The 27,287-nt window shown below is 37.8% G+C and overlaps 2 protein-coding genes across 3 annotated transcripts; both read left to right on the top strand.

Annotated features, from left to right (window-relative positions):
• Window positions 1-563: 563 nt before the first annotated feature.
• Window positions 564-14,126, top strand: Iyd (Iodotyrosine deiodinase). Its single transcript, XM_067118689.1, has 7 exons — window positions 564-797; window positions 6,186-6,405; window positions 8,179-8,290; window positions 9,500-9,630; window positions 10,090-10,215; window positions 11,459-11,649; window positions 12,462-14,126. The coding sequence occupies exons 2-7, from the start codon at window positions 6,204-6,206 to the stop codon at window positions 12,642-12,644; spliced, it is 945 nt and encodes a 314-aa protein (XP_066974790.1). The 5' UTR covers window positions 564-797; window positions 6,186-6,203; the 3' UTR covers window positions 12,645-14,126.
• A 954-nt stretch (window positions 14,127-15,080) lies between these two features.
• On the top strand, window positions 15,081-26,949 carry LOC136847224 (uncharacterized). 2 transcript variants are annotated; one of them, XM_067118686.1, is made up of 7 exons: window positions 15,081-15,421; window positions 17,499-17,607; window positions 20,353-20,440; window positions 23,863-23,945; window positions 24,446-24,622; window positions 25,636-25,903; window positions 26,257-26,949. In XM_067118686.1, the coding sequence occupies exons 2-7, from the start codon at window positions 17,506-17,508 to the stop codon at window positions 26,874-26,876; spliced, it is 1,338 nt and encodes a 445-aa protein (XP_066974787.1). In that variant the 5' UTR covers window positions 15,081-15,421; window positions 17,499-17,505; the 3' UTR covers window positions 26,877-26,949. The 2 variants fall into 2 exon arrangements, with proteins under 2 accessions (XP_066974787.1, XP_066974788.1); XM_067118687.1 differs by having other exon boundaries at window positions 15,109-15,421; window positions 26,260-26,949.
• The last annotated feature ends 338 nt before the right edge of the window (window positions 26,950-27,287 follow it).

The raw sequence follows: 27,287 nt of genomic DNA, 5'->3' as shown, positions 1-27,287 counted from the left end.
TCATAATACTAAGCATACGACTGTCAAACAATATTTTTCATAAATCTCAATACAACTCTTATCTCAGCCTCGTCTCCTTGTTGGGCGGGTCCTCATCAAACTAGTGGGCTATTTCTAAGTCAAGGCCCATGCTGGCGTAAGACCAGCTTAACCTACATCACCACATATTTCAGTCTTGATTGGAGAAACGGCCGATTTCATTCGGTTTTGTTGAGGGAAGTTACTATTCAGAAACCGCAATCAAAGCATATTTTACAGAAAAACTTGATTATCATTTATGAAGTCCTGAGTGTCTTTCCTCATACGGTGTTTGAATATTCCTCCATTAGTCACGCAGAGATAGTACTCCATGACATACCGTAACGTAATTTGAAAAGTCTGCATATTATAACTACATTAAGCACTGTAATTGTTTGATTACCCTTTAGGCCCATGAGCAATACAAAATACACTCCTCGTATAAAATACAGAGGACTTCTAGGCGAGTTTCTTTGAATAAAGTTTTCAATATAATTATATACAACATGGTAGAGTATTAACGAGCCACTGTACGACATTTTGTAGATTTCCGGTACAACATTTACGAAAAAAGCTAACTGGCAACGCTGGAGAACACGGAAAAGCTGAGGGACAAGGTAGAATGAGTGAACATAAACTGCTCTGGTGCCCTTCCCCCTTTATATTGCGCTTGTGCGTCGGAGAAGTCGAACATTCCAACTCGCAGTTCTTACAACGTGAGATCAGTTAACTATCGTCGCAGCTGACTGGAAGACTTTTCGTGTACATTTAAAGAAAAGGTGAGTCTCACATTTACAACTGTGTGGTGTCTTAAACAAGAATTCGTAAACCGTATAGGCCTAACCATAGAAACTTGAGACAGGTAGTTTCAATGTGGAATTGTTGGGACTTGATCATCAATTGGTGCTTATTTAGGAATAGATTTTTTTTTTGCCGGTATATTTGCGGTTCTTTCTCGTGTTTGGACTTTTATTTCATGAGCGCTCGCGTAACAAAAACCTGTTTCGGATCATTCTATACGAATGTGGGTAAATAACCGTGTTTGATAAATAATAATAATAATAATAATAATAATAATAATAATAATAATAATAATAATAATAATAATAATAATACTATAAAGTACAATAAATATTACTATTGTTTTGGTTGTTGATTTGGTTCACATATCACATACAATCGCTCTAATATATATATTTAAAATATATATACTATACAATATATATATATATATATATATATATATATATATATATATATATATATATATATATATATATAATATATATATATATATATATATATATATTATTATTATTATATATATGTATGTATGTATGTATGTATGTATGTATGTATGTATGTATGTATGTATGTATGTATGTATGTATGTATGTATGTATGTATGTATGTATGTATGTATGTATGTATGTATGTATATATATATATATATATATATATATATATATATATATATATATATATATATATATAAGAGCCTGAGTTTACGCTGAAACTGAATATCTATTTCCTAGTGTTGTTCTGACAGGAATACGTCAGTCGATATCTAAATGCCCAAATTCTGAATACTTTGTGTTTGATTAGGAGGTAAAGTGGATAAAATATCCCTACACTATTTGCGAAGATGCTGGGTGAATGAGTGTAGAAAATGCATTTAGAATACGATTCTGCTTATATTATCATTATTGTGAAACCCAACAATGAAGACTTCGTAGTATACAATTCATAAATCCTAATGACACATCATAACACTACATAATTCATGGCGTCTCAGCTGGGGCCCAAGTCTAGAATACCTCACCAGGCTTCTCAATCAATTCAACAACTTATTTATGGGCCACTATTGCGCAAGGGTCCCGTGCCGGCATAAGGCCAGCTCCATCAATACCAACCCGCCATAAAAGTAAAAACGCATCATATATCTCCCCTTAAGAAGGATTCAACATCACAGACTAAAACTTAGGAGGGTTTTAATTCTCTCAAGTGATCTCGAATTAATAGTCTCACGCTGGTATGAGAAGTCTGATTAAATATTACAGTTCAGTGTCAGTGACAACTTAGAACGAACATCGAAACTTAATCTCAATAAGCCATTTGAGTGAATATCTGATTTTATTCTCGGTGATTAGTCAAGAGCGAATACATATATACAAAGTTGTTCCGTGATGAGTATCGTTGACTTCAATGGATGAACCTGAGTAAACACCGGTGTGCTGATGGCAATTTCCTATTAAGCAGGTTCCTGTTAGACCTCTGACCTCTTACGTATGGCCTTAACATCACTGCATGACCGCTTTGTTACTGAAGTATGCATGCCATATATGGAGGGTCTATCTCATATATTTCTAAAATTTTGATCGATATTAAATTTCTATTGGATCTCCGACCTCTTGAGTGTGTCCTTGATCCTGGAGCCTCACCACCCGCAGGTGGTATGTAAGAAGTCTGAAGTCTTATCTTAAAGCATATTACAATAATAGGGCTCTTATAAAACTCAAAACAGTGACAGACTGGCAGACATACACAATGCTAAACACTGACTGATAAAGGCTCATTACTAGCCACATTTTTTTAGTTTGACTGTAAATATCCACAGCCGACGGCACTGTAACCACATGCAGGTGCTAAGTATTCTCTTCCTCCAATCATGAATAGCCTAAATGATATCAGTTACGCAAATTTACCGTCAACCACAAACCGATAAAAGGATTACTTAGTACAAAGTTTCTTGATAAGATGCGAGAAGATGCAAGGAAACGTATGCACATGCGTGGGTGCTTGCCTTAGGCTATGTCTAACAAGGAAGCAGCCGAGCTTCTGACCATCCTTGGAAGGCCGGGGGAGTTCATGGTTCATATTTGATCGTTCGATTTGAGTAACAATCATCCAAGCCCTATAAGAATTTCCAGCACAAAACAGCTCTACCACCAGTCCACCCAGTTGTAAACTGGTATACCAGCATCTGGTGAAGTCAAGAAAAAGGGCTACGGGCTAGCAACCTCATCCCAGGAGACTGGAAGAAACCAGCACGAAAATCCAAAATTATTGGGATGACATAAAAATATGGCGTCTCATCATCTAAATCTCAGCAAACCCAAGGCCGTAACTGGCTATCTTTCATGACTAGCTGATCACTGTCATGACGCAGTTCTGCAGAAGACAATCAACCGTGCATCTGACCAATCTTTACCCACATTCACTGAAAGACAATGTCAAAATCACGACCTTAACACAAAATATGAAACTGGCAATATTTAATCAGTATTGAAGTTTCGAGATTCGATAACCAATCTTTTGTGATTGTAACCAATTGACAACTACAGACTAAAATAAAAATCCAAATTCACTTCACGGCTTGATCAATTATAAAAAAAAAGAGACAGTAATCTTGCATTTTCTGTCCTTGTTCAAGAGATAAGGCATGAGTACATCTATTGCGTTAACAACTTGCAGCCGAGATCAGATTTAATTTTAAAAGGAGGTGACCTTGAGTTGTTATTAAATGGTACTGGGTCTCTCTCTCTCTCTCTCTCTCTCTCTCTCTCTATATATATATATATATATATATATATATATATTTTTTTTTTATATTATATATATGTGTGTGTGTATAGCGTGTGTGTGTGTTAATAGACGAATCTTGTAAGAGAAGTGTGGCCACACAAAGAGCGAAGTACACTGTCCCACTGACCGTCTAAAACTGCCGATTCGTGGAATGAATTTTCAGGCCACAATGTCTTCAGTTTCATATTAATTAATTACAGGAGCCCACAAAGATGCTTGCACCATCAGCAGCATGACCGAATAAAGCAAATGCGAAAAACCAAAAGACGCACAATCAAATAAAGAGGAGACAGAGCAACTGCCGAAATATTAGGACGGTTGTATTTTCTATGAATTCAAACGCTCGGTTTGTAAGTACTGCACTATTCCCATGCTTCAGTCATTTACTGAAATGGTTCTGGGTAATATTTTTTTGCCACTCATGTCTGGCAGTTCTTTTTTTTTTTTGCTTTCCCCTTGAGTATTTGGACTGCGTCGTAAATGCCATTTCATTACTACTCTTTCACGGGGAATAAGCCGTAACGGCATTGACTTGCCACGTTAAAATCCATGACGGATTTGAATGCCCATTTATTGACATTGGAAAACACAGTAGACACAGGTATCATAAACTGACAGAAATATAGATAACCAAAATAAATCCCATGTAATAATATATATAGGTTATATATATATATATATATATATATATATATATATATATATATATATATATATATATATATATATATATATATACACAGTATATAATTATATATATATATAATTTCTTCGTTTTAACGTGCTTTTTCCCATTTTTTTTTATATGGGGTATGCACGATGCCTTCTTTTGAGGGACTTTGATTTGGCGGTGGGGTAGGCCGTAGCCTCGATCGGCTGCCCTGCCTGACATCGCTTAGACCCCGGTAACGAATGTGTTCATGTATTGTACCGAATCCCCAGCCCCCTTTCTCCCAGCAGCGAGGAGAACTGGGCGGTTAGGTCGACAGTTCGAGACGTGTGAGGTGTCTGTTATGTTTTTAGAAGATGTCGGAGTGGCTTTGTTTATGTGTGTATTAGTCTGTAACACCCATTTGCTTTCAGCAAACCTATCCGTTGATTATATACGTAATCCCATGGTGTCTACACGGATAGCAAAGTGTCCGCCTTCTCTGACCGGTTGGCTGCGGGGATTGAACCCACGCCACAGACCTCTATGAAGTCTGAGGCTGCTGCTCTACCAACCGAGCCATCGAGGCTAATTATATATATAATATACTTGTATATATATATTATATATACATATAATATATATATTATATATATATAATTATATATATATATATATATATATATATATATATATATATATATATATATATATATATATATATATATTATATAATGTGTGTGTGTGCTCAAGAAATGACACAAGATACTGCGCACATGTAAGTAGTGATAAAATAACGCCATAGCCTCTATTGAACTCGCGATCCTTAACACTCTTCGTACTGCCAAAGCATTAAGGGCGAGAACACAATGCAACCACATAACGCGAACTCAAGCAAGACTCAAGCAAGCAATTTCAAGAGGCCGCAACACCAAAAGAAATCAGCAGTAGGATCTACAGTAGTCGCTTCTCTTCGAGTGATGTTACATTTTTCAGTCAAGTGTTTAGGTAGGTACGTACTGAGGTAAAGAGGCGCTATAATAAATACAACCTCATGTTATCATGTGCCCTCCAAATGTCTGCAGAAACAGAGAGAGAGAGAGAGAGAGAGAGAGAGAGAGAGAGAGAGAGAGAGAGAGAGAGAGAGAGAGAGAGAGAGAGAGATGTGAAGATAATCCCAGTGGACTAACTAGCACTCATATCGTCAGAATTCATATCGTGTGACTCACACCCCTCATAGCAAATGTGTCTCCTAGCACTTCAAATGAGCGTGAAACTGGCCTGCGCACTTAATGATGCCCAAGTGGACTTTAGCAGCACAATTAAGCGTGATGTGACAGCAATGTGTCCCTGCCCAAATTATCAAGAGATTTGGTTGTTTGGGATTTGGAAAACTATCTCCTTTCCTTCCCTTGACAAACGACGTAATCATCATTCAAAACGACAATTATAAACTTATAATAGCTCGATAAGTTTTGGTTAGTCATCAATAGTAAGTTACCTGCTGCCATTAGTTTTTTTTTTTTCATATCCGTCGCAAACCCGGATAAATTTAAAGGTTTGAGGTTACGATGAGTGTCAGTGGTTTTAAAAATAGATCAAGGTTACTGAAATATGCAACAGACAACAGTCTGATGTAGGCGGCGGCTTCTCATAAGGCTTGAAAGCCAACAGCTGAGTATCTAGTAAAAACACATTTTAACTTGGTACTATGACGCAGGCGGCAGTGTGTCGCAATAATGCCAGAATGCCAAAACGATTCACTTTCGTAATGCATTGCTGTTGTTGCTTATCAATAGTTTTTTTTTTAACTTTTCTGTATTTTATGATTTATGTAATACGTTTCAACTTGCTAAGATTTAGAAGGGGGAGGGGTGTCGCGAGCCCCATCATATCCCACGCTGGCTGTGCTCACTTTCCAACTTTGTTTCAGGTCACAAGACTCCTCAAGATGGGCCTCGTATCACGCTATATCGTCCCTTTCCTCAACGAACACTACATCGAAGCGATGCTGTCGCTTCTTGTGGTCATTTTCATCAACTTCATCGTGCCCAAGAATAACAAGAAGAGAGAAGAGGAGGCCGTGCAGAATGGAAGTGTACCCGGTCACAAGTCCTCGTCCAAGGAGGAGAAAGCCAGCAAGAACGTCATAAGTGAGTGGTCTCTGTTTTGTTTGGCTTTTCTGGAGAGGATGGTTGTGTGTGTGGAAACTAACTCAAACAATGACTGTAAATTTTACTGTTTATTTACAGTCTGCTGCTTATTTAATCCTGTTCCACCCCACCGAAGAGGCCCTGTGAGACCCGCAAATTTGTCATATATATTAAAGTGCTGAGACATTCTGAGATTTATATGGGTATTCCATATTCACCATAAAATCCACGATGTCATAACCCTCACAGAATGAGAAAGTCTTAACTTTATTATTTAGTCCGCCTTATTTCAAGTTGGAGCTCACTGTACTGTAGTGTTGGAGTTGGAGCTGTAAATTTAGACACTAAAACCAACATTCGAAGTGCATCTTGGCTCGAATAACTCGCAACCTTGTGTTGACCCCAGCCAGCAGCTGTAATATGCGCAATATATGCGCACAAGTCTTTCGAATATTTTGGACACAGTCTTCACAGCTTGATGAAACATTCCACATATCCCTACTTTATCCTAGCTTGATATGTCACCAATGGAAATCGAACAATACATGGGCTTAGCCTCTCCAGAGACGCAACATAATGATGTGCTTGAATTCACCTCCTCACCCACTTCATGATGCTGCGTGTATTATAGGTAAAAAAATCAAGACCATAATGCAGAGGTCAGTGACACTGCCAAACCAACACCCCGTATCTAGCGCAGGCCCGATGGAGGCGAGGAAAAGTTGGGGTGGGGGGAAGAAGAAATGCGATCCTGCAACATTGCCTTCTTCCTCTTTACTTTTCTTTCGTTCCCTCTGGTCTCTGTCTGCATATCTGTTCTATTCTCTGCCCGTCTTATTTCCAATTATCTTCCTTTTAAGGAGAAATATCTGATGACAAACCGGTAAGTTGTATAGATAAGACTCTGCGGTATCGTCAAACAACTGAGAATAACAGACAAGTGGCAGACGTCAAGAATTAATGTCTCCTGAATAATGGACGGACGTGTGCTGGAATAAAACTGTTCTTTGTAATTCGCGCATTTCGTTTTTCAACGTAGTTAGTATTGTTACAAGTCTTTGTACAGAAGTAGTATATCCACGAAATGGGAGTACTTTTCATATCCATTAATTGCATGAATGACGCAGACAATTTTATGAATCCTTTTTATTAATACACCAAAACAAATTATTTGAGCAAATCAGATTTCTCCTATTGATAGCTGTAGCTGTGTAATGCCGGGTTGTGGCACTGAATCATGAAACAAAACCACCAATTACTTTTTATGAACAATTTTATGGTGCTAAGTAGTAGCGCTTTTTTCACGTATTCATTTGTATAAAAGTCGTTAGGTGGAGCAACCTTTATCAAGCCGGTTTGTTTAGCAAATACTGCTTTTCAAGGGTCGATGAACCAGCTGTCTGGCGTCCTTAATGTTGAAAGTTGTAAAATTTTTTTTTTTTGGTCTAGTTAAATATTCTAATTAGTTATTCTAATAAGCCCGGCATTTCTGTCCATGGCCATAGCAGTCAAGGGGCCAGTTTGTCACATGATGTTAATACTGTAATGTTCGTCTTCGTTTTACTGTACCTCCGTTCATGTTCTCTTTCTCCCATCTCACTTTCCACCCCCTCCTAACAATTTTATTGGTTCATAGTGCAACTGCGAGGTTTTCCTCCCGATACAAATATAAAACCTCCTTTCTATCAATTTCCCCTTCAGTGCTGAATGACCTCACAGGTCCCGACGCTTGGCCTGAATCTAATTCTAATCGTGTTCGTCTGCCCATGACAGAAAGCGGGGGCGTGGGCGACGTCGCAGACGACGACGATGACGAAGGAGCCGATAACGTGGTGGACCCCCTCTGGCCAGAGGATCTCAAACACGTCCCCTTCCGGCCTCCAAGGTAACCCTGATGACGTCACAGTCATATTAGGAATAAGGGCAGTTCAACTTGTGGGTTGTTAATTCATGTCATTATTTTCATAGTATGAATAAATTTTTTTCATTTTTACGTTAGTTAGTGATTTCAAGTAAATAATACGAGGAAAATTTTTTAGATTCAGATTATTAATGTTAACACTATCACATTACGAGTATCAGCAGCCGTTTGCAATTACTAGGTATTAATGAATGTCGTCAGCAGTAGTATAATACGAACAAAACCAAAATTTCCAAATTTCCACTTCCAAGTTACGAATAATAACACGATTTTCTACTTGGCTATGATATCCTAATACCATTCTACTTAGTTATGATCAGTATCATAATAACAATGGCATCAAACTCTAAATTTATCAGTTAATGGCGTATCATACTGATAACTGAACAATGAAAAATCACTATCTACATAGGTATAAAGGTGCGCAGCCGCAAGCACACGTGAGCATTTCTGCTGTATTGTATAATTTACTTGAAGCGATAAAAAAATGATCCCTATTATGTGAAGTTGTGCATTTAAGTGCATTTTAAAGCCCTGTTTGTGTCCACGCTTGGCGGCAATTACTTGTTAGTCTGTAGTGTCTCTGTCCGGGTCTTTCAGGCTCACTTGGAAGACACAAACCCTAGGCTAAGTCTACAATACCATGTTTAAAACCAATATCAAGTAAAAAATGCGCCGAATCAGCCGTGGCCCATGAAACCTAAAAACCACAGCCCGGTGGTGGCATGTGTTGTTGGCACTCAGAAGAGAGCCAGACGCACGTGGTCATGGCTAAGTTTTAACCTAATCAATAAAATCATTGAGCCTAGAGGCTGCATTTTGGTATGTTTGATGATCGGGAGGTGGATGATCAACATACCAATTTGCAGCCCTCAGCCCTCTAGCCTCAGTAGTTTCTAAGATCCAAGGGCGGACAGAAAAAGTGCGGAAGGACTGAAAAATAGCCATCTCAATAGTCTTCTTTTACAGAAAACTAAAACCAATGACTTTATGATAACTGATCATGAGAGTTTACTGATCATATCGTGTTATTGTTCGTATGATGGTTCTGATATGAATCAGTAACTTGGAAGTGGAAATTTGGACATTTTTGTTTTGGTTCGTACTGATGTTTAGTCATGGTGATTCACATCGAGTAACGTAAAGGAGAATAACGCACGAACAAAACTTCAGGTACACGCAGGAGGAGAGTCTGCAACGCTCCAGAGAATACTTCGAACTCATGAACAAGCGCCGTTCCGTCAGGTTCTTCAGTTCAGAGCCCGTTCCCCGGGAAGTCATCGACAACATCGTCAGGACAGGAGGTAATCATCATCTTCCGTTTTTATTATTATTATATTTGTTATTATTAGTTCACCCAGGCCACTGTTCCAGTTCTGTAACGCTGAAGAAGTTGAATAGCTTTGTAGAAAGAGACCATGGATATATACGGCACAGATAAAAACAGTAAGACAGAAAGCAACTCAGTTGGGTCACATGAAAACTGCAATTGTAATACCTAGGAAGTGTAACATGAGCAAGTTTTCTGGTGTCTTTGTAGATGTTACTGATGTAGAGGCATACTTCAATCATTTACAGTCTCCAGATTCTTTTCGGAATCTTAGCGTAATTTTCCAGGATATTTTCAACATAGACTAATCGGCAGTGACCAACAAGTTGAACCGAATATCCATACTCTTCCATAACTAACGAAGCTGCCTTTTCAAGGAAATAAGCAGCGCAGAAATTGAAGCCGATAACCGTGACTTTCTCTTCCACGGCAGGGACGTCCCCTTCAGGAGCCCACACAGAGCCTTGGACCTTTGTTGTCGTTGGGGACGCCGACATGAAGCACGAAGTTAGACGCATTGTGGAGGCAGAGGAGGAAGTTAACTACACCAAGAGAATGGGTAAGAAATTCGATTTTTTTTTCTTGCGATGAAATAATTACCTCCGGTTGTTCTTCTAGTCTTTGGTTGCTCTACAAGAAAGTCAGTTTTCTTTATGGTCTTGGCTAATATCAGGGCAAAAACATTTTGTTAACATTTTCATTATACATACTATATCAAGATAAAATTAAAGAAATGGAAATATTGGATAAGTGAGGCCTTCGAGACATCAGGTCCTTTAATAGTGTCGAAAGGCCCGCAGCACTACAGTGTTTCCGTCTCTTCGTGGATTTTATTTTTATTTATATATTCATCACGTTCCATATTTTCGTGATTCAGTTATACATGTACTCACTGTATCAGGCAGGCGCCTCCTGACAATGTCTGTTAAATTCTCAAATAATTCAAGGGAAACCCCTACCATATGGATTACTGGTTGATGAATGAAAATATTCTAACATTTACAATAACCAAAGTTGTTGGATACAGAAAGCATTTTAGAACAGCCCAAGCTTTTGAGATAACAACATACTCTTTGTAATGAATATTTTCCCTAAGAGAAAATGTACAATAGTTAGCGCTAATCAATTTTACCAATAACACACAACTGATAGGATCAAATTCCCCTAAACTACATGCACTAGAAATCAGCTAAAGGTATAAAGAAGTTCAATTTTTTTTAAGTGTGCCTTTCATGTTTTTGCTTGAACGTCGTGAATTTATTCTTCTCTAGATGGAAGGGAGGGAAAGTTGTGCAGTTTTACATACGGCGCTGTGTGACTTTCGTTTTCCCAGTTCGGTTCTTCACCACCTACAATTTAGAAACTTCAATTTCAAAACTGTCCACCCCGTAGGGGGTTGTGCCGTCAGTGCACGTCATGCGGTGCACTGTAGGCATTACCTAAGGGTCTGCAGCGTGCCTTCGGCCCCTAGCTGCAACCCCTTTCGTTCCTTTTACTGTACCTCCTTTCATATTCTCTTTCTTCCATCTTACAATCCACCCTCTCATAACAACTGCGAGGTTCTCCTCCTATTGCACCTTTCAAACGTATACTGTCAATTTCCGTTTCAGCGCTGAATGACCTCACTGGTCCCAGCGCTTGGCCTTTGGCCTAAACTCTATATTCAATTCAATTCAATTCAAGTTATTTGAGGTCAAAGTCTTTGAGGAGACAGCCAAAACTCAAGTCACAAAAGGAACAAGCTAGCCAAACACAGGTTAAAAGTGAATTCATTTGACTCAAGTGCATGAACTATCTTCCAGGTAACCAGTGGGTGAATGACCTCAAGGCACTGAAGACCAACTGGGTGAAGGACTACCTGACGGAGGCTCCCTGGCTCATTCTGATCTTCAAGCAGACCTACGGCCTCTTGCCCGACGGAAGGAAGAGGAACCACTACTACCACGAGATCTCGACTGCCCTGGCTGGCGGCATCATGCTCTCCGCAATTCATGTGAGACCTTGGCGTTTTTCGAGATGGCTGTTTTATTTGTGATGTCACGCATCCAATGTGGAGGAAGCAAAAAACGTCCTTAACTTGCTGATTATTCTAGATGACCTTTTTTTTATCACTTTTCTGTTAGTACTTTTTATATATGATTTGAAAAACATTGCATGAAATAATCAGCGAAAACCATTTTAGTGTTATTTTATTAAATGAGTTTATATGAAACTGGCCACATTGCAATACATCTGCTACTTAAATGATATGAGTTAATATTTGCATTATGTACACAAGTTGTACAGCTACAAATTCATATGTAATGAACAAGGACCATCATTTTGTTAACGCAACCATCCACTTAAGAAAACGCCCATATGTGTAAAGAGAAACCTGAGCAGTAAAATACAGGTTATAAAAATGGCCTAAAAATTAACTCCATGGGGGCTGGTAGTGCCGATCAGTGCACCTCAAGGGGTGCACTGTAGGCATTACTGAAGGTTCTTTGCAGCGTCCCTTCGGCAGTTAGCTGCAACACCTTTCACACCTTTTACTGCACCTCCATTCATATTATCTTTCTTCTGTCTAGCTATCCACCCTCACTTAACACTTATGCAGCTGTGAGGTTTTCCTCCTGTTACACCTTTCAAACCTACCCACTCTCAATTTCTTTTCCAGCGCTGAACGACCTCATAGGTCCCAGTGCTTGGCCTTTGGCCTAAGCTCTATTACATATTCCATTCCTAGAAATTGACAGATGACTAGGAATGCATGCATGAAAGTCGACCACTTTCTCCTGACACGTATCTCGAACTCTTCCACAGTATGCCGGTCTCGTCACCCTCACCTCAACGCCTCTCAACTGCGGGCCCCAGCTGAGGACCCTGCTGGGACGCCCGTCCAACGAGAAACTGCTGCTGCTTCTTCCCGTGGGTTACCCTTCTTCAGACGCCACAGTTCCCGACTTGAAAAGGAAGGACTTGGAAGAAATAATGGTCGCCATTTAAGGAAGACTTTGAAGAAACCGTAGGGATCGTACGATACTGGAGTTTATTTTAGTGGTTACATGGGGAAGACTTGGAATAAATTATGATGGTCAAGTCAGATATTTGAGATATACTTGGAATAAATTATGATGAGGCATGCTTGGAATAGATTATGATAGGTATATTAGGGAGACTCGTGAAAAATTATACTTGGAATAAATTATGATGGGTATATTAGGGAGACTCGTGAAAAATTATACTTAGAATAAATTATGATATATATTAGGGAGACTTGTGAAAAATTATGGTGGCCGCATGATGCGAGACTACGGAGGGAAAAGTAGAATGTTATAAAGTGATTCAATTATACCTGTAGTAGGGATATTTTGAATATATTATGTAGGGATTACTAGGAACAGCTTCCAGTGGCAATTATGACGAATACTTGCAAAAATTATGTTCTATAACGGATATTTTTTTTACACTTTATACAATACTTCACAGTGATTCCTTAATGTGGTATTTTTAATACTTATTTAAAATATTTTTATTGAACATATTCGTTCAAACCATTTAAAATTTTTATATGTATAATAAATTAAAGGTTTTACAATCAACCCATTTATTTCTAGCCAGATGCACTACTTTTATCTCTAGCATTTTATCATTTCAAATGCTTATAAGATCGTGAAACATATATTTTAATTATAATTATCGGCCGAATGACTGTATGTGCACATACAGATGTGTTCGAAACATTCCAGGACAAACTTCAATCCATTTCAGCCAAAACTTGGATTAAGTAAATTTCTAATTAAACAGCCTTTCTATAATTCGCCTGCAGAGTGTACTAAGTTATTCCATTGATAAACAGCTCTGTTAATCAGTCTTGCAACAATTAATCTGAAGTTCTTCGAGGCATGTTTTGACTTATTTCTTCACAATCTTCTCGACAACTTGCTACATTATAAATGAAATTTTTATTTGCATATAAGTACTTAAAACAGCCACGAAGACCTCTTCCACTAATCGCTTCCTCAGCTTTTAGGTACGCTTGTTACTACAAGGCTTTGAAAAGTTAATAAACTCTTAAATCCAGCGCTACGGCGGTGGGGATAGTCTCACAGGCGAGGTAAAATAAACTATTCCGTACGTGACAACTGTCGACTCAAAATGCGCATGCGCGTTTCTGCACTGGTCACTGCTTGGTTCCTAATGCAAATAACACGTAAGCTCTCGTTTACTCTTTTCAGTTAGCTACACGCTTGTCATTTTGCTGGCTTTTATGGTGGCGAAAAATTTATATTTTATGTATGACATTTATTTATTTCTTGTCTTTATGTATGACATCTTATGCTAAAAGGAGACTTAATTTTATTTTTGTAGACAGCATCTTCAATGTAGGCCTAATCTTAGCCTACATTCTTTAAAACTTATTTATGTGCGCTGAGATCATTTGTCGTTGCAATGTAAATAATAATTGAATAAATAAATACTATCGAACCTCTGCTTTTTTTTATCATTAAAGAAAACTGTTCATGTCCGTATACCAGGTCGGTATGACGATACTACCTGTAGACAGGAAAATTTAGCATATGGTTATCCAGCGCATGCGCAGATTGGGCCTCCGTATGATTCCCCATACGGTATGTTTTTTTGCCTCAATAGCTTTAGAAAAATGTAGCTGAATTCGACCAATATGCGTGCCTATGCAGAAATATGAATGTATCTATGCACCAGGATCCTGCTATGCTTGTATGTGTTACAATGCCTTCTTCGTAATCGATTTGGTAACCTCACTCTGACGTATCTTGTGGTGTCAAACCTTGCCAAGGGCGTCAGAGTTTCTCCATTTATGTTCAAGGCTTTGCAGTGACAAGCGTTTATATAGTGTTTATATATGCAACTTTGACAAATGAATCATGAAACTGATGCCATAAAGCCAAGCAATGCAAAATATTTTCAGCCATTCCATACTCAAGACCGTGGAAAGGAGTTAGAGTGGATGGACAGCAAGATAAAAGAGATCCAGAGAGTAAAAAACGATATTAAGAACAAACGTTCAAGAGTAAAACTGTGCGGAAAAACCCCAAGGAAGCGGGGAATGGGGGTCAGTGACAGGCTAAAAATAAAAGTGGGTGAAGCTGGGAACAGAAAGGACGCTATTATCACCCAGCAATACTCCACGTAAGGTGCACTAACAGCAGCACTACCCCTTAGAAAGGTATACCATCAAATTTATTTTACTTTAACAGGAACATCATGCTGAACGATACAAATGCCATTCTAAAGTCTGGCGTTAAGACAACCGTCACTCGGTCAACTATACACAAAACTGTCCAAGAGCCCATTTCCTCTGGGAATGACGAGTTAACGCTTCAGCTCCTTACACAGCATGGTGAGAGGGTCGCGAGTTGCTTACAGCGGCTCTCGAGGGGAAGTCCCGTCTGTTTCAACAGGATAAGATGACAGTGTCTGTGCAACTGTGCGGCTGACCCAGTGGCCATGGCACAGCAGTGAACGCAAGAGTTGCAAGTGTTTTCCAAAAGTTCTCTCTCTTTCTCTTGTTTTTGTGGGTTACACATCTCATCTCTAGTGACCTTCGGCAACGATTTCATTTCTCTTGTTACCGTGGACGTTAACTCTCTCGATTTTTATCCTAGACTACATTTTTTTCTCTTGTTATCGTGAGCAACGAAGATCGTTTCTTGTTATCGTGTACTGGAATTATCTTTTTACTGCTCTTTGAAACTGAGGCTCTCTTTCTCTGTTTATCTTCGGCTACAAATCAAAACAAGGTAAGAACTTCACATTTTTGCGTTTCTTTTAGATAAGCGCACTTAACATGAGAGTAAAAAACAGAATCCACTTCTGATTACCACAACATAAGAGTAAAAAACAGAGTCCACTCAAGATTACCATAACATAAGACTTGAAAACAAAATCTACTCAAGATTAATAACGCTTAAAAATAACACTTCATTCAAGCTGCTAACTCAATACATTGTTTGACATTATCTTCAATTATCGTGTCCTGAAGTAAACATTTACTCATACACACGAGAGAACACCACTAATTTCCTGTGCTTATATGTTATGATAAGAAAGGCCAGTCTATACAAGCTTTTAATATGATGTATATTACATCATATAAAAAGTCATGGGGTGTTCGGTGGACCTGGTTACCAAAATTCTTTTACAAACCAACTTTTTTTTTTTTTGGATAGTCACAAAACTCTAAAGTGGAATTTCCACTCCATCACAAGCACTGATGTGGTACCGCTGTTCACTAACATCCCCTAAATAGATTACTTGATTTCATCAGATTCATACTGGATGAAGTAGAATAAAATATGCAAATGAATCAAACTGTGTCATTTATCCGTTTTTCTGTTATGATGGTATATTATACAAATAGGCATTCTGTTTAGTAAGAGGTCCTTCTTGCTCTCCCTAACATTAGCCACGGATTTTTTTTTTAAGTGCCTTTATCACTTACCCTTAACTCAGTAAGAATTAAACTAATATAGAATTATACAGCGGAAGCCGCACATGGATGATAGTACTGCTATAACAGAAGTGGAAAACGAAGACTCATTTCATTTCCTAAACGTCTTCAATTCTTAAGAACCTTGATACAAATTTCTGCTTGAATTATTTCTCCCACAATACTAACATAAAAGAACCAGTGGGAATTTTTCAAAGAACTCAAACTCTGGACCCATCTTATTGGGATGAGGAGACAAATTCCATAACCATGGCCTCTGGACAAGGCTCTCAAAAAGCAAGAAACATTTTGTATTCACACACGGAAAAAAGAAAATGGCTTAGAGAGAGAGAGAGAGAGAGAGAGAGAGAGAGAGAGAGAGAGAGAGAGAGAGAGAGAGAATAATCAAATTCCCTATCACGGTCAATTAGAAGTCACTAAGAATCAGGGACAAACGGCATAAATTCATATATTATCGTAATACTTTCAATAAATCCCTTTTGCGAAAACAAAACAAGGAAGACAAAATAAAATGATTGACTCGGGGTATGTGTTATCAGTTGCAAAGATTACAATTTGACTTACGTTGGCGAGACCGATAGAAATCTTGATAAGGTACCGGGAAGGAAAAAGGAGCCGCCAATGTTACTATATCAGAAACAATGCCACCGCCACATATTTATGGAATTTCGACCGTGGAATGAATTTTCATGAAAATTAAATTGGTATACGGAAGCAATAATATAAAAAGCCGCAGTTTGGGTTATGGAGGGGGTCCATATCAACTAAATATCGACGATAGCTGGAAACAAATCCTTTAAAGCGCTGGCCATGTCCTCGGAGAAACCAAGCTCTCGAGCTTCGTTGGGGAAGGTAATAATCCAGAATTACTCCTTGAACTGATGGAATGTCTAATAATCCAGACTTATTCCTTGAACTGATGGAATGTCTAATAATCCAGAATTACTCCTTGAACCGATGGAATGTCTAATAATCCAGAATTACTCCTTGAACTGATGGAATGTCTTTCACCCTCGACCCGATGTTTGACACTGGGCAGCATAAACCACAACAAACCAAGTTGTTCAAATGGTCAGAAGATACAGCAGGAACCAGATTTAAAGAATCTGTAAAACTGAACTTGTTTCATTTCTTCTGGCGACGAGGAGACTAGCCCTCGAAAGCTTATTGGTTTTAGGTGTATTTCAAGAAATGGCTCTTATTTATCCTCACTAATATTTTATAACAACCGAGTAATTACATAGCTGAGTATTTTCAAACCACAAGCCATTTCGCTTGGGAGTTGTGGCTCCTGAGCTACGCTAGACAAGTCACAGCCTGAGTTGCGTCAATGCCTGAGTAACGTATTTTTCTTTTTGTCTCTGCAGATGAACAATGGGTTGTCAATACAGCAAAGAAAACCAGTGTTACTCCGTGACCTGCTGCTTCTGCATGACCGGGAAAGCCGCCTGCTACTGGATTGGAATTGTCAGCCTAGTAAGGATCAAGTTTTTATATAATTTTTTTTTTTTTAGATGAGGGCGATGGGACGCGCAACCCAACGAGAGCATTGGGGCCAATAAAAATAAAAGCAACCCAACGAAAGCATTGGGGCCAATGAAAATAAAAGCAAGACCCAACTCTCATAAGATAGTGATTGATTCATCTGCCAAATGGATTATCTAATGTCCTTATGCAGTCCAGACACATGAGAAGGAAATAGGAATTAAAATAGAATTAAAATGGTTGGTGCTTAATTACGAGTACAAATATATATATATATATATATATATATATATATATATATATATATATATATATATATATATATATATATATATATATATATATATGTATATATATATACACACACACACACATACGCACATGGGGTAACGAGGGAGCACAGTATATTCCAGTTTATTGTGCCGAAGTTTCACAACACTTCTCTGCTGCATTTTCAAGGCTGAAAATATGAGCACAATTTCATGCTTTTAAAAATTCATAAAATGTTTTGACAAATCATGTAAAATTATTATACTGACACCCACGGTTATTGAAACAAGATGATTTTAGGAAAAGAATAATAAATGTGGCACACAAAGAATTACCTGCCCTGACCATGAAACTTTTTATGAGACCCCGGTCATCATTGGCTCTTTACTGAGACACACAGAAACTTCGGCACAATAAAATGACGAGAAAACACTGAAAGACAACTACAAAATATAAGAAGCACCTTATTTTGAAAACGTAAAAGGGCCTGCCAGAGAGGGAATTACCCCCGTGGAGGGCTGCACATAAAACCAAACAAAGTGAAACAAAGTGAAAGTGAAGTTGTTTACATCCAACGTTGTGTATAAATATACCTGCCATAGATGTAGTCGAGGGACTTTTGTGGAATGTACAAAGATTTTCAGGTTACTGGACAAACCGCAAATAAAAATAAACTGCATATCTTAGAAGCTATAATGACCAAACAAGTAAAAAATACGCCGAAGTTTCTTTGGCGCAATCGAGTTTTCTGCACAGCGTACAATGCCGTATGAAACTCTCAGCCACGGCCCACGAAACTCTCAGCTGCGGCCCATGAAACTTTCAGCCAGGTTCCGCCGGTGGCCTGTGTTGTTGGCAGCTTTAGCGGTGCCAGACGCACGATCATGGATAACTTTAACCTTAAATAAAATAAAAACTACTAAGGTTAGAGGGCTGCAATTTGATATGTTTGATGATTGGAGGGTGGATGATCAACATACCAATTTGCAGCCCTCTAGCCTCAGTAGTTTTCAAGATCTGAGGGCGGACAGAAAAAGTGCGGACGGATAGACAAAGCCGTCACAATAGTTTTCTTTATTCAAAGAATTTTGCTTCTCAACTGTATATTGCGTAATGGCCTTTTACACTTGTTTGACTTCGTTGAAGTGTTTTTGTGTTACTTACTTTAGCTTTAAAAACTTTTTTTGTGTGATTTTTACAATTTTGTGCTAGTTTTATTATTTATTACTTTACATCACATTTCTTAACAATGGATGTCAATATAACAATTTTAGAGTTTTTTTCAAGACATTGTATAAGCTGGTAAAAGAGTGAGATGGGGTTCACATCCACAACTGTATGTTCAATTATATATGTACGTACATACTGTACATTCTCTCTGCTGAGGGAAGCTTTCACCTACTGATCAAGCCAGTGAAAAGCAGCATACCTTTAGTTTTACCAGACCACTGAGTTGATTAACAGCTCCTAGGGCTGGGCCCGAAGGATTAGACTTATTTACGTGGCTAAGAACCAACTGGTTACTTAGCAATGGGACCTACAGCTTATTGTGGGAATCCGAACTACATTATAGCGAGAAATGAATTCTATCACCAGAAATAAATTCCTCCCACTTTCATCAGCCGGTTGCGGAACTGAACTCCGGCCCATCGAGTGACAGTCTGAAGGGGACAGCACTTCCTTTAACGGAGAATATACTAAGCACCTACATTTGATTGTAGATTTTCTACACCCATTCTGAGATCACAAAAGAGCTACGATATTTATACCATGCCGTCTGAGGCACTGCAGTGAAGTCTAACGGAATGTGCATAAACTTCTTCGCCTCTTTCGAAGAGGCCTCCGGAGAAAAACAGAACAAGAGTCACTATCCTTTGTAAAGGCATTCTAAAAAAACTTGTAATTTTTAATAACTTATTATTTTATATATATATTGTTTTATTTCTAAATATTTATATCAATTTATTTTTAATATTTTATGCTATATTAATTTTATATATATACATATATATATTTCTTTTATTCATTTTCCTTTTATTTGTATATTTATCATTTTTATTTACATGACACAAAGTTAGATTTATGAACCATGTAAACTTCCATGTGGAAATCATATAATTGTGTGTATGTACACTGTATGTATTTCGATAATGTAAAACCAGCCGAAACAGTATTTAATTAATGCAAAACAGTACATAATTAATGGCAAAATAGTATATAATTAATGGGATCTTTCCTAGATAGTGGCCCCCAAGGGTTTTAACCAGGTACACATCCACCTTTGCGGCGTGTTTAGTACAAGCCCGTTGGGAATGACCATCAAAATATAAACAAAAGACTGTAAATATCATAAAGATAATGACCCCCAAGAAATATTAGTCCTAAATAACGACCTCCGAGCTTTTTTAGGGGTCACACTCTATGAAAGATCCTAATTAACGCATTCGTAAATTTCATTCACTACAGGTGTGGGAAACGTTCAGCCAGTGCTTCGACTACCTCACAGCCTACAGTGAATATGAATACTGCCAAAACTGCATTGAACACTACACAAGTGAGTCTCACCAAACACTGATTGCAAACCCTGAACTTCTCGCCGCATTTCCAACCACGTTATATTCAAAAGCAACGGGACGAAAGAATAAACACGCACGCATAAATATGAACTGAACTGAAATGAATTGAACTGAATATGGAACTTAGGCCAAAGGCCAAGGCACTGGGGCCTATAAGGTCATTCAGCGCTGAAACGGAAATTGACATTAAAAGGTCTGAAAGGGGTAACAGGCGGAAAACCTCGAAGTTGCACTCTGAATCAATTGTTAGGAGAGGGAAGAAAGTAAGACGGAAGAAAGAGAATATGAAAGGAGGTACAGTAACTGCATAAATATGGACTAAATAGTTAAGAGAATATAACTGAGAAGTAGAATATCCCATAATAGGCTGCAGCGTTGGTACATTGAACTGTAAGCGGAGGAGGCAAGGGGACGGAGATAGGCCATGTGAACACGTTAAGTACGCACTTGTAGATTAGACCGCAACTCATAGTCAGCCAAGTTGAGAAATATATAACCATTAAGAGATGGTTGCTCCTTTTTTTTTTTAAGAAATGTAAAGTTTACAATTGAAGAACCATCAGAATTTGATAAAATGATATACCATTATTATTCAATCACAGGTTAGCAGGTTATTGTAGTTACCGCTTGAATTTCTTTATACGCCTAGGCTCTGAATAGGGAAAGTTTTTCTTCGTTAGTTATAATCTACTTTTACTGCAGTTTCTTTGTGCTACATAAGCTTTGGATTTCCATTACCTTTATTATCGATCCTGCCAATTCTTTAGTTAAGTTTCCAGTTCCTACACTTGATGATTTTGATGCTCACTCCCTGAAGTCTTTTGCAATCAAGTATAGGTTCTGTGTTTTCCTCTTCTCAATGTGACTCACAACCCATATCTTCATATTTCACACTATAGCTGAATGTTAGTTCTTCCTATATTATTATTACTGCGTCCCTTGTGCTTTTTTTATCTACATACATTTTTTCTACCCTACATATCAGTGAACCTACACATGGTCATCTAATTTTTACATTCCACGTTCTTCTCAATTTCCTTCACAAACCTAACTTTTACTTCAGTTTTATTTGTGTGTGTGTGTGTGTGTGTGTGTGTGTGTGTGTGTGTGTGTGTGTGTGTGTGTGTGTGTGTGTGTGTAGAACAGAACAGAATATAAAATTTAGGTAGAAGACCAAGAGGTGGGACCTATGAGGTCATTCAACACTGAAAGGAAACTTGAGAGTAAAAGGTTACAAAGGTGTAACAGGAGGAAAACCTCGCAGTTGCACTACGAAACAACAGTTAGAAGAGGGTGGAAAGTAAGATGGAAGAAAGAATATGAAAGGAGGTACAGTGAAAGGAATGAAAGGAGGTTATAGCTTGGGGGCCGAAGAGACGCTGCAAAGAACTTAAGTAATGCCTTCAGTGCACTGACGGCACTAACCCCCTACAGGACTTTTTTTTTTCTTTTATTTTTCGTGATCTCATACATCTCTCACATCAATTTCGTAATTTCTGCCTATTCGGGCGTCTGCAACCTCTTTCATTTGCTCTTTTCCTATTTGTTCTTTGTGGGCTTATTTTGTTTAATCAGGCGTCTAATACTCTTTAATCTTCGTTTCACTTACTTCAGATGCTGCTTTTCATGTTTCACAATCATCCTACTGGCCCCTCCTCTCATTTAGTATATCTACCTTCTAGCCTACCTTTCCCTGCACAGACTCTCTAATCCTGCATTTTGAGCATTCGTTTTCAAAATCTTTAGTGACGGATGACGGTGGTCCTTTGCCTGCCACTCTTGCTGTTTAACAGTGTCCAATTCATACCTGTTTTCGCAACACAACGATCCATACTTATTTTGATATCTCTATCTTCGTTCGCATCCCTTATTTTGCCATAAAACCGACTTCCTCCCATTCTCCATTCTGGTCAAACTGCATTCACATTCAACATGAGATGATAACCCTTAGTCCTCAAGTCCTTGCTAATTTTCCTTGGTATTTTACCTAATTTTGATTTCTTCACTCTTGCTTAGTATCATACGTTCTACTTTTGCAGTTAAAGTCACCCAATATTACTTGGATTTCATTTTCTTTTTCTCATATTCCTTCTAAGAAAACGGACATTTTTCGTTCGGAGACTAAAATATCTACACACTTCGATTATCAGGTATCACCGGACAACTGATACCTTATATAAGTACTTTTACTACAAATTTCATGACAATTTAATTAAGGCTGACAATTTTTTCATTTTCTTGAAAATGAAAAACTGCTAATACCTAGTATCAGGAACAGTTAGAGTCAGTGTCAAAATGAACGAAATCCCCGAATGCGAATAATTGAATCGGTAAAAACATTTCCCGCGGTTATAAGACAAGCTGAACAAGTTTCATTCAATAACTTTTCGTTTAGTGGAGTATTTCATGATATATAGTTCCGGCTGTGTATATATATACAGTATATATTTAATAAATAAATATATATATATATATATATATATATATATATATATATATATATATATATATATATATATATATATATATATATATATATATATATATATATATATATATAGACAGACTCACGAACACTTGGCAGTTTAATGTAGCCGACAAAGTTTCGCAGTATCAATATCCATTACATTACCATTTTTACTGCTTAACTGTTCTGCTTTTTTATTTCTTTTGCCTACTTTACTTTTTAATGTTTATTCACCTTTTAGCCTTATACTGGGTGGATCTTTTCCCAAGTTTTTGTGAACCATTTTTATTGTGACCAACTTTACAATGTGATGTTCTTTTTTCAGAATGATTTTATATTGTGCCACTGCAGCCTTGATAATGCAATGGATACATTAAGCTATGTCATGTGTTCGTGAGCCTTTCCTGCCAACATTGATGTCCTTATATTAGGTTCTGTCTTCATCTTTGTAATATATATATATATATATATATATATATATAATATATATATATATATATATATATATATATATATATATATATATATATATATATATATATATATATATATATTCATATATATATAAATATATATATATATATATATATATATATATATATATATATATATATATATATATATATATATATATTATATAAACCAATCTCATATTATAAAGCTGATTTTGTTGAACATATAGTGTATATTTAACATATTTAATATCATACGCTGTAAAGCATTAACTGTAACACGTTGGCCTTATGTCGGAACCGGCTCTTGATTCTGGAGCAGCAAGTAAAATAAAAAAATAAAAAATTTGACGTGTATCAACGACATTAATAGTATATTTAAGTGTATTTGATATATTTAGATGTCCTCTGTAATGCATGAAGTCTACTAAAAATGATGTCTGAAGTCTACTGAGACAGGTATTCTCTGATTTCTTTTCAGACACAAGACTCAGTTTCGGCAGCGGCATCATCTCCTCGGGACAGTGGGCCATGTCGATTCTACTGATGATTGGCGCAAAAATGGTTAGCCTATTTCATGTTCAGTCGTATCTCTATTTGCTCTCGCAATTGAGTATTGTACTCTTGCAGCACATGCCGCTTAAAAATATTTTTCAACTGAATAATGGCAAAGGGTTAATAAACTATCTAATTCTTAAGATAAAGGCCACAGAAAATGATCTCCCGATTTTCTGAAATAGAACAGAATATAGAATTTAAGCCAAAAGCCAAGCGGTGGGACCTATGAGGCCATTCAGCGCTGAAACGGAAACTGACGGTAAAAAGGTTTGAAAGGCGTAACGGGAGGAAAACCTCGCAATTGCACTAAGAACCAACTGTTAGGGGAGGGTCAAGGAAAGTGAGATGGAAGAAAGAGAATATGAACGGGGGTACAGTAAAGGGAATGAAAGGGGTTGCTGCTAGGGGCCAAAGGGACGCTGCAAAGAACCTTAAGTATTAACCCCCTACGGAGTGAGACTCCGAAAGACTAATCTCTATTATATTTCCCTGCCAATCCTCTTCAGGAGCTTCGCTTCCTGGTGCTCCTGTGGCTCGCGTGGACGTGTGTCACCCTGGCGATGTTGTCCGTCTGGTTCTTCTACTCGATGCCCTTCATGCCCAACGTCAGAGGAATGGCAACTATCATCAAACTCTTCTGCGTCATTCATTACTTCATCGTCATCAGGACTCATTATTCAAAGGCGAGTCCATTCGTTATTTGGTCGTAGAACTTGACTCAATATTTGGTCGTACAACTTGACTCATTATTTGGTCGTACAACTTGACTCATTATTTGGTCGTACGACTTGACCCCTTATTTGGTCGTACAACGCGACTCATTATTTGGTCGTACGACTTGATTCATTATTTGGTCGTACGACTTGACTCATTATTTGGTCGTACAACCTGACTCATCATTCAAAGATGAAATGTGACAGTTTTTGACGAGAAAATATGACATTATTCAAAAATTTATTACAACTAATTATTCAAGAATAAATTACTTTGTTACCTATGCCAAAGTAAAGCAACACATTATTCAAATGTAAAATGAGACTCACTAAACATACGTAAAAAACGAATCACAACCAAAAGGTACAATAAAAAGAAAAAGAAACGCTGTGTCCCTTAGACAGACACTAACAAACAATACTTTCCTATGAATGCCTGGAAGCAAAACTCGTGCTAAATTCTCAAGGCATTATCTTTGTATAAATCCTAATAAGCAGATGCTCCAACCTTTCATACATAGCTACCAAGAAACAGTACTAATATATGTTAATCTAAAACCTCAAGAAAGTATCTTTGGCATAAATCCTAATAAACAATATGGCATAAACCCTAATAAACAAAATGGCATAAATCCTAATAAACAAAATGGCATAAATCCTAATAAACAATTCTTTTTTGCGCCAGTAAAAGTATGCACTACACAATATGAGCTACACAACAGAAATCGTTGGTGATCATCGCATACTAACAAACAACGTTGCTTAATTCCTAAAAAAAGATATTTTGCATAAACCATGGAAAAATTAATACAGTCTCTTTACTATACAAAATACTTTTGCTAAACGATAGCAAGCGTTGCACGTCCTCACACTAATAAGTAAAAGTGCTTCCACACAAAACCATAAAACGAACCCTGTGGATAAAATCCCCTCAAAATTACACTTTCCCAAAATCCTAACAACCAGCCCTTTTCCCTCGACAGATGTCCCTCACTTTCAGTGCAAAGGAGAAGGCCCTGAATCTTCAAGTACCCCCAAGCAGCCCGACACGCCGTTCTCACAAGAGGCGGAAAATCAGGGCCGACCCCAACCACCAGCCTGTGATTCGAACCCTGCTGGCAGTTGCAGTGAAGCTGAAGACCTACAAGGAGTGCAAAAGCATCAACATGAAGGATGAGCCTTCGAGAACTTCTGACCTGAGAATACTGGCAGGAGGGGACGACAAGGAGGAAGGTTCTCGTGCAGTCAAAGGTAGGATTATGAAACTCTCTCTCTCTCTCTCTCTCTCTCTCTCTCTCTTCTTATATATCTTCTATATATAGTTATATATATATATATATATATATATATATATATATATATATATATATTAGTGTGAATGATTATAACAACACGCATTTCACCAAGTGCCTTCTCCCTCAGAAATCTACAGATCGATACCTTAAATTTATAAATATGCTTGTAATTCAAGTCATTACTGTCGAGACTATGGTGCTGTTATCCAAATTACTTGCAAACTCCCTCCACGAGTTTTTTTTATCATTTTAATTAATGGTTATGTTAATTATAAACCTTACTAATAAAAATAACTACCCCTCTTTCAGGAGAGGAGGCTGCTGTGCCTCCCAATGAGGCACCTGAAAAGGTGGAAGTAGGGTCCAGTCAACAGGTGAACACCACACCTGTCCATCAACCCATAAGCTCTGAGAACTGCACACCTCAAGATGAACCCTCGGGAACCACAGCAACAACGTATAATATCACTAGTGAAGAAAATAAAAAAATATCAAAATCTGGGACCTCAAACGGTGCTGATACTATTGACATTCATTTACCGCCCCATGTGCCGAGCGAGCAGTTGCCAGCAGGCCATCTTAATCCAAAACCAGCGACTTCATTGCCCCAAATCCTCCACATGGAGAAGAAGAGAGCTCGCAGGACGACTTCGGACAGTGAAGAACAGGGCCCAGGACATCGCGCTGGCGAAAATAACCAACAGGAGGCAACGGCCCGTAGGCGCGACTCCACAACAGTAACTTCAGACGTCTGGGCTCCTGGAGGCCGAAAACGGCTCGAGAGTAATGTGAGTTCGAAGTCCGCCAGGCAACCCGGAGCGAATGCTATCAAGCGAAGGAAATCTTATAAAGTGGCCGTTGGACACGACGAAGACGAACACACTTCGGCAGACGAGGAGTCTCGAGTTTTACACGTCACTGATTTATAGACCAAAACATAATGTGTGTTTTGAAATGTCTACTTGATCCAATTGTTTTGAAAAATAAACTACATAAAATTTCTTTTTAAATTTTTATCACCTGGATTATCATATTAAACACACATATATATACATATATATATATATATATATATATATATATATATATATATATATATATATATATATATATATATATATATATATATATATATATATATATATATATATATATATATATATATATGCTAGAGATGAAACAGGCATTTCATGAACTGCCTGAAGTTTCCAGGCAGGTAGCGAAATGGCACTTTAGAGCATTTTGATCCTGCTGGCCAGTATTTAAACACGGCGAAACAGTGACTCGCCTACACTGTTTCGTCGTGTTTAGTATTATCTCCTGGGGTCAAATGTATTTCG

The sequence above is a fragment of the Macrobrachium rosenbergii genome, chromosome 16, assembly GCF_040412425.1.
Source record: "Macrobrachium rosenbergii isolate ZJJX-2024 chromosome 16, ASM4041242v1, whole genome shotgun sequence".
NCBI classification, from domain to species: Eukaryota; Metazoa; Arthropoda; class Malacostraca; order Decapoda; family Palaemonidae; genus Macrobrachium; species Macrobrachium rosenbergii.
The sequence above is the reverse complement of the archived record's forward strand: the minus strand, read 5'-3'. Positions and strand labels throughout refer to the sequence as shown.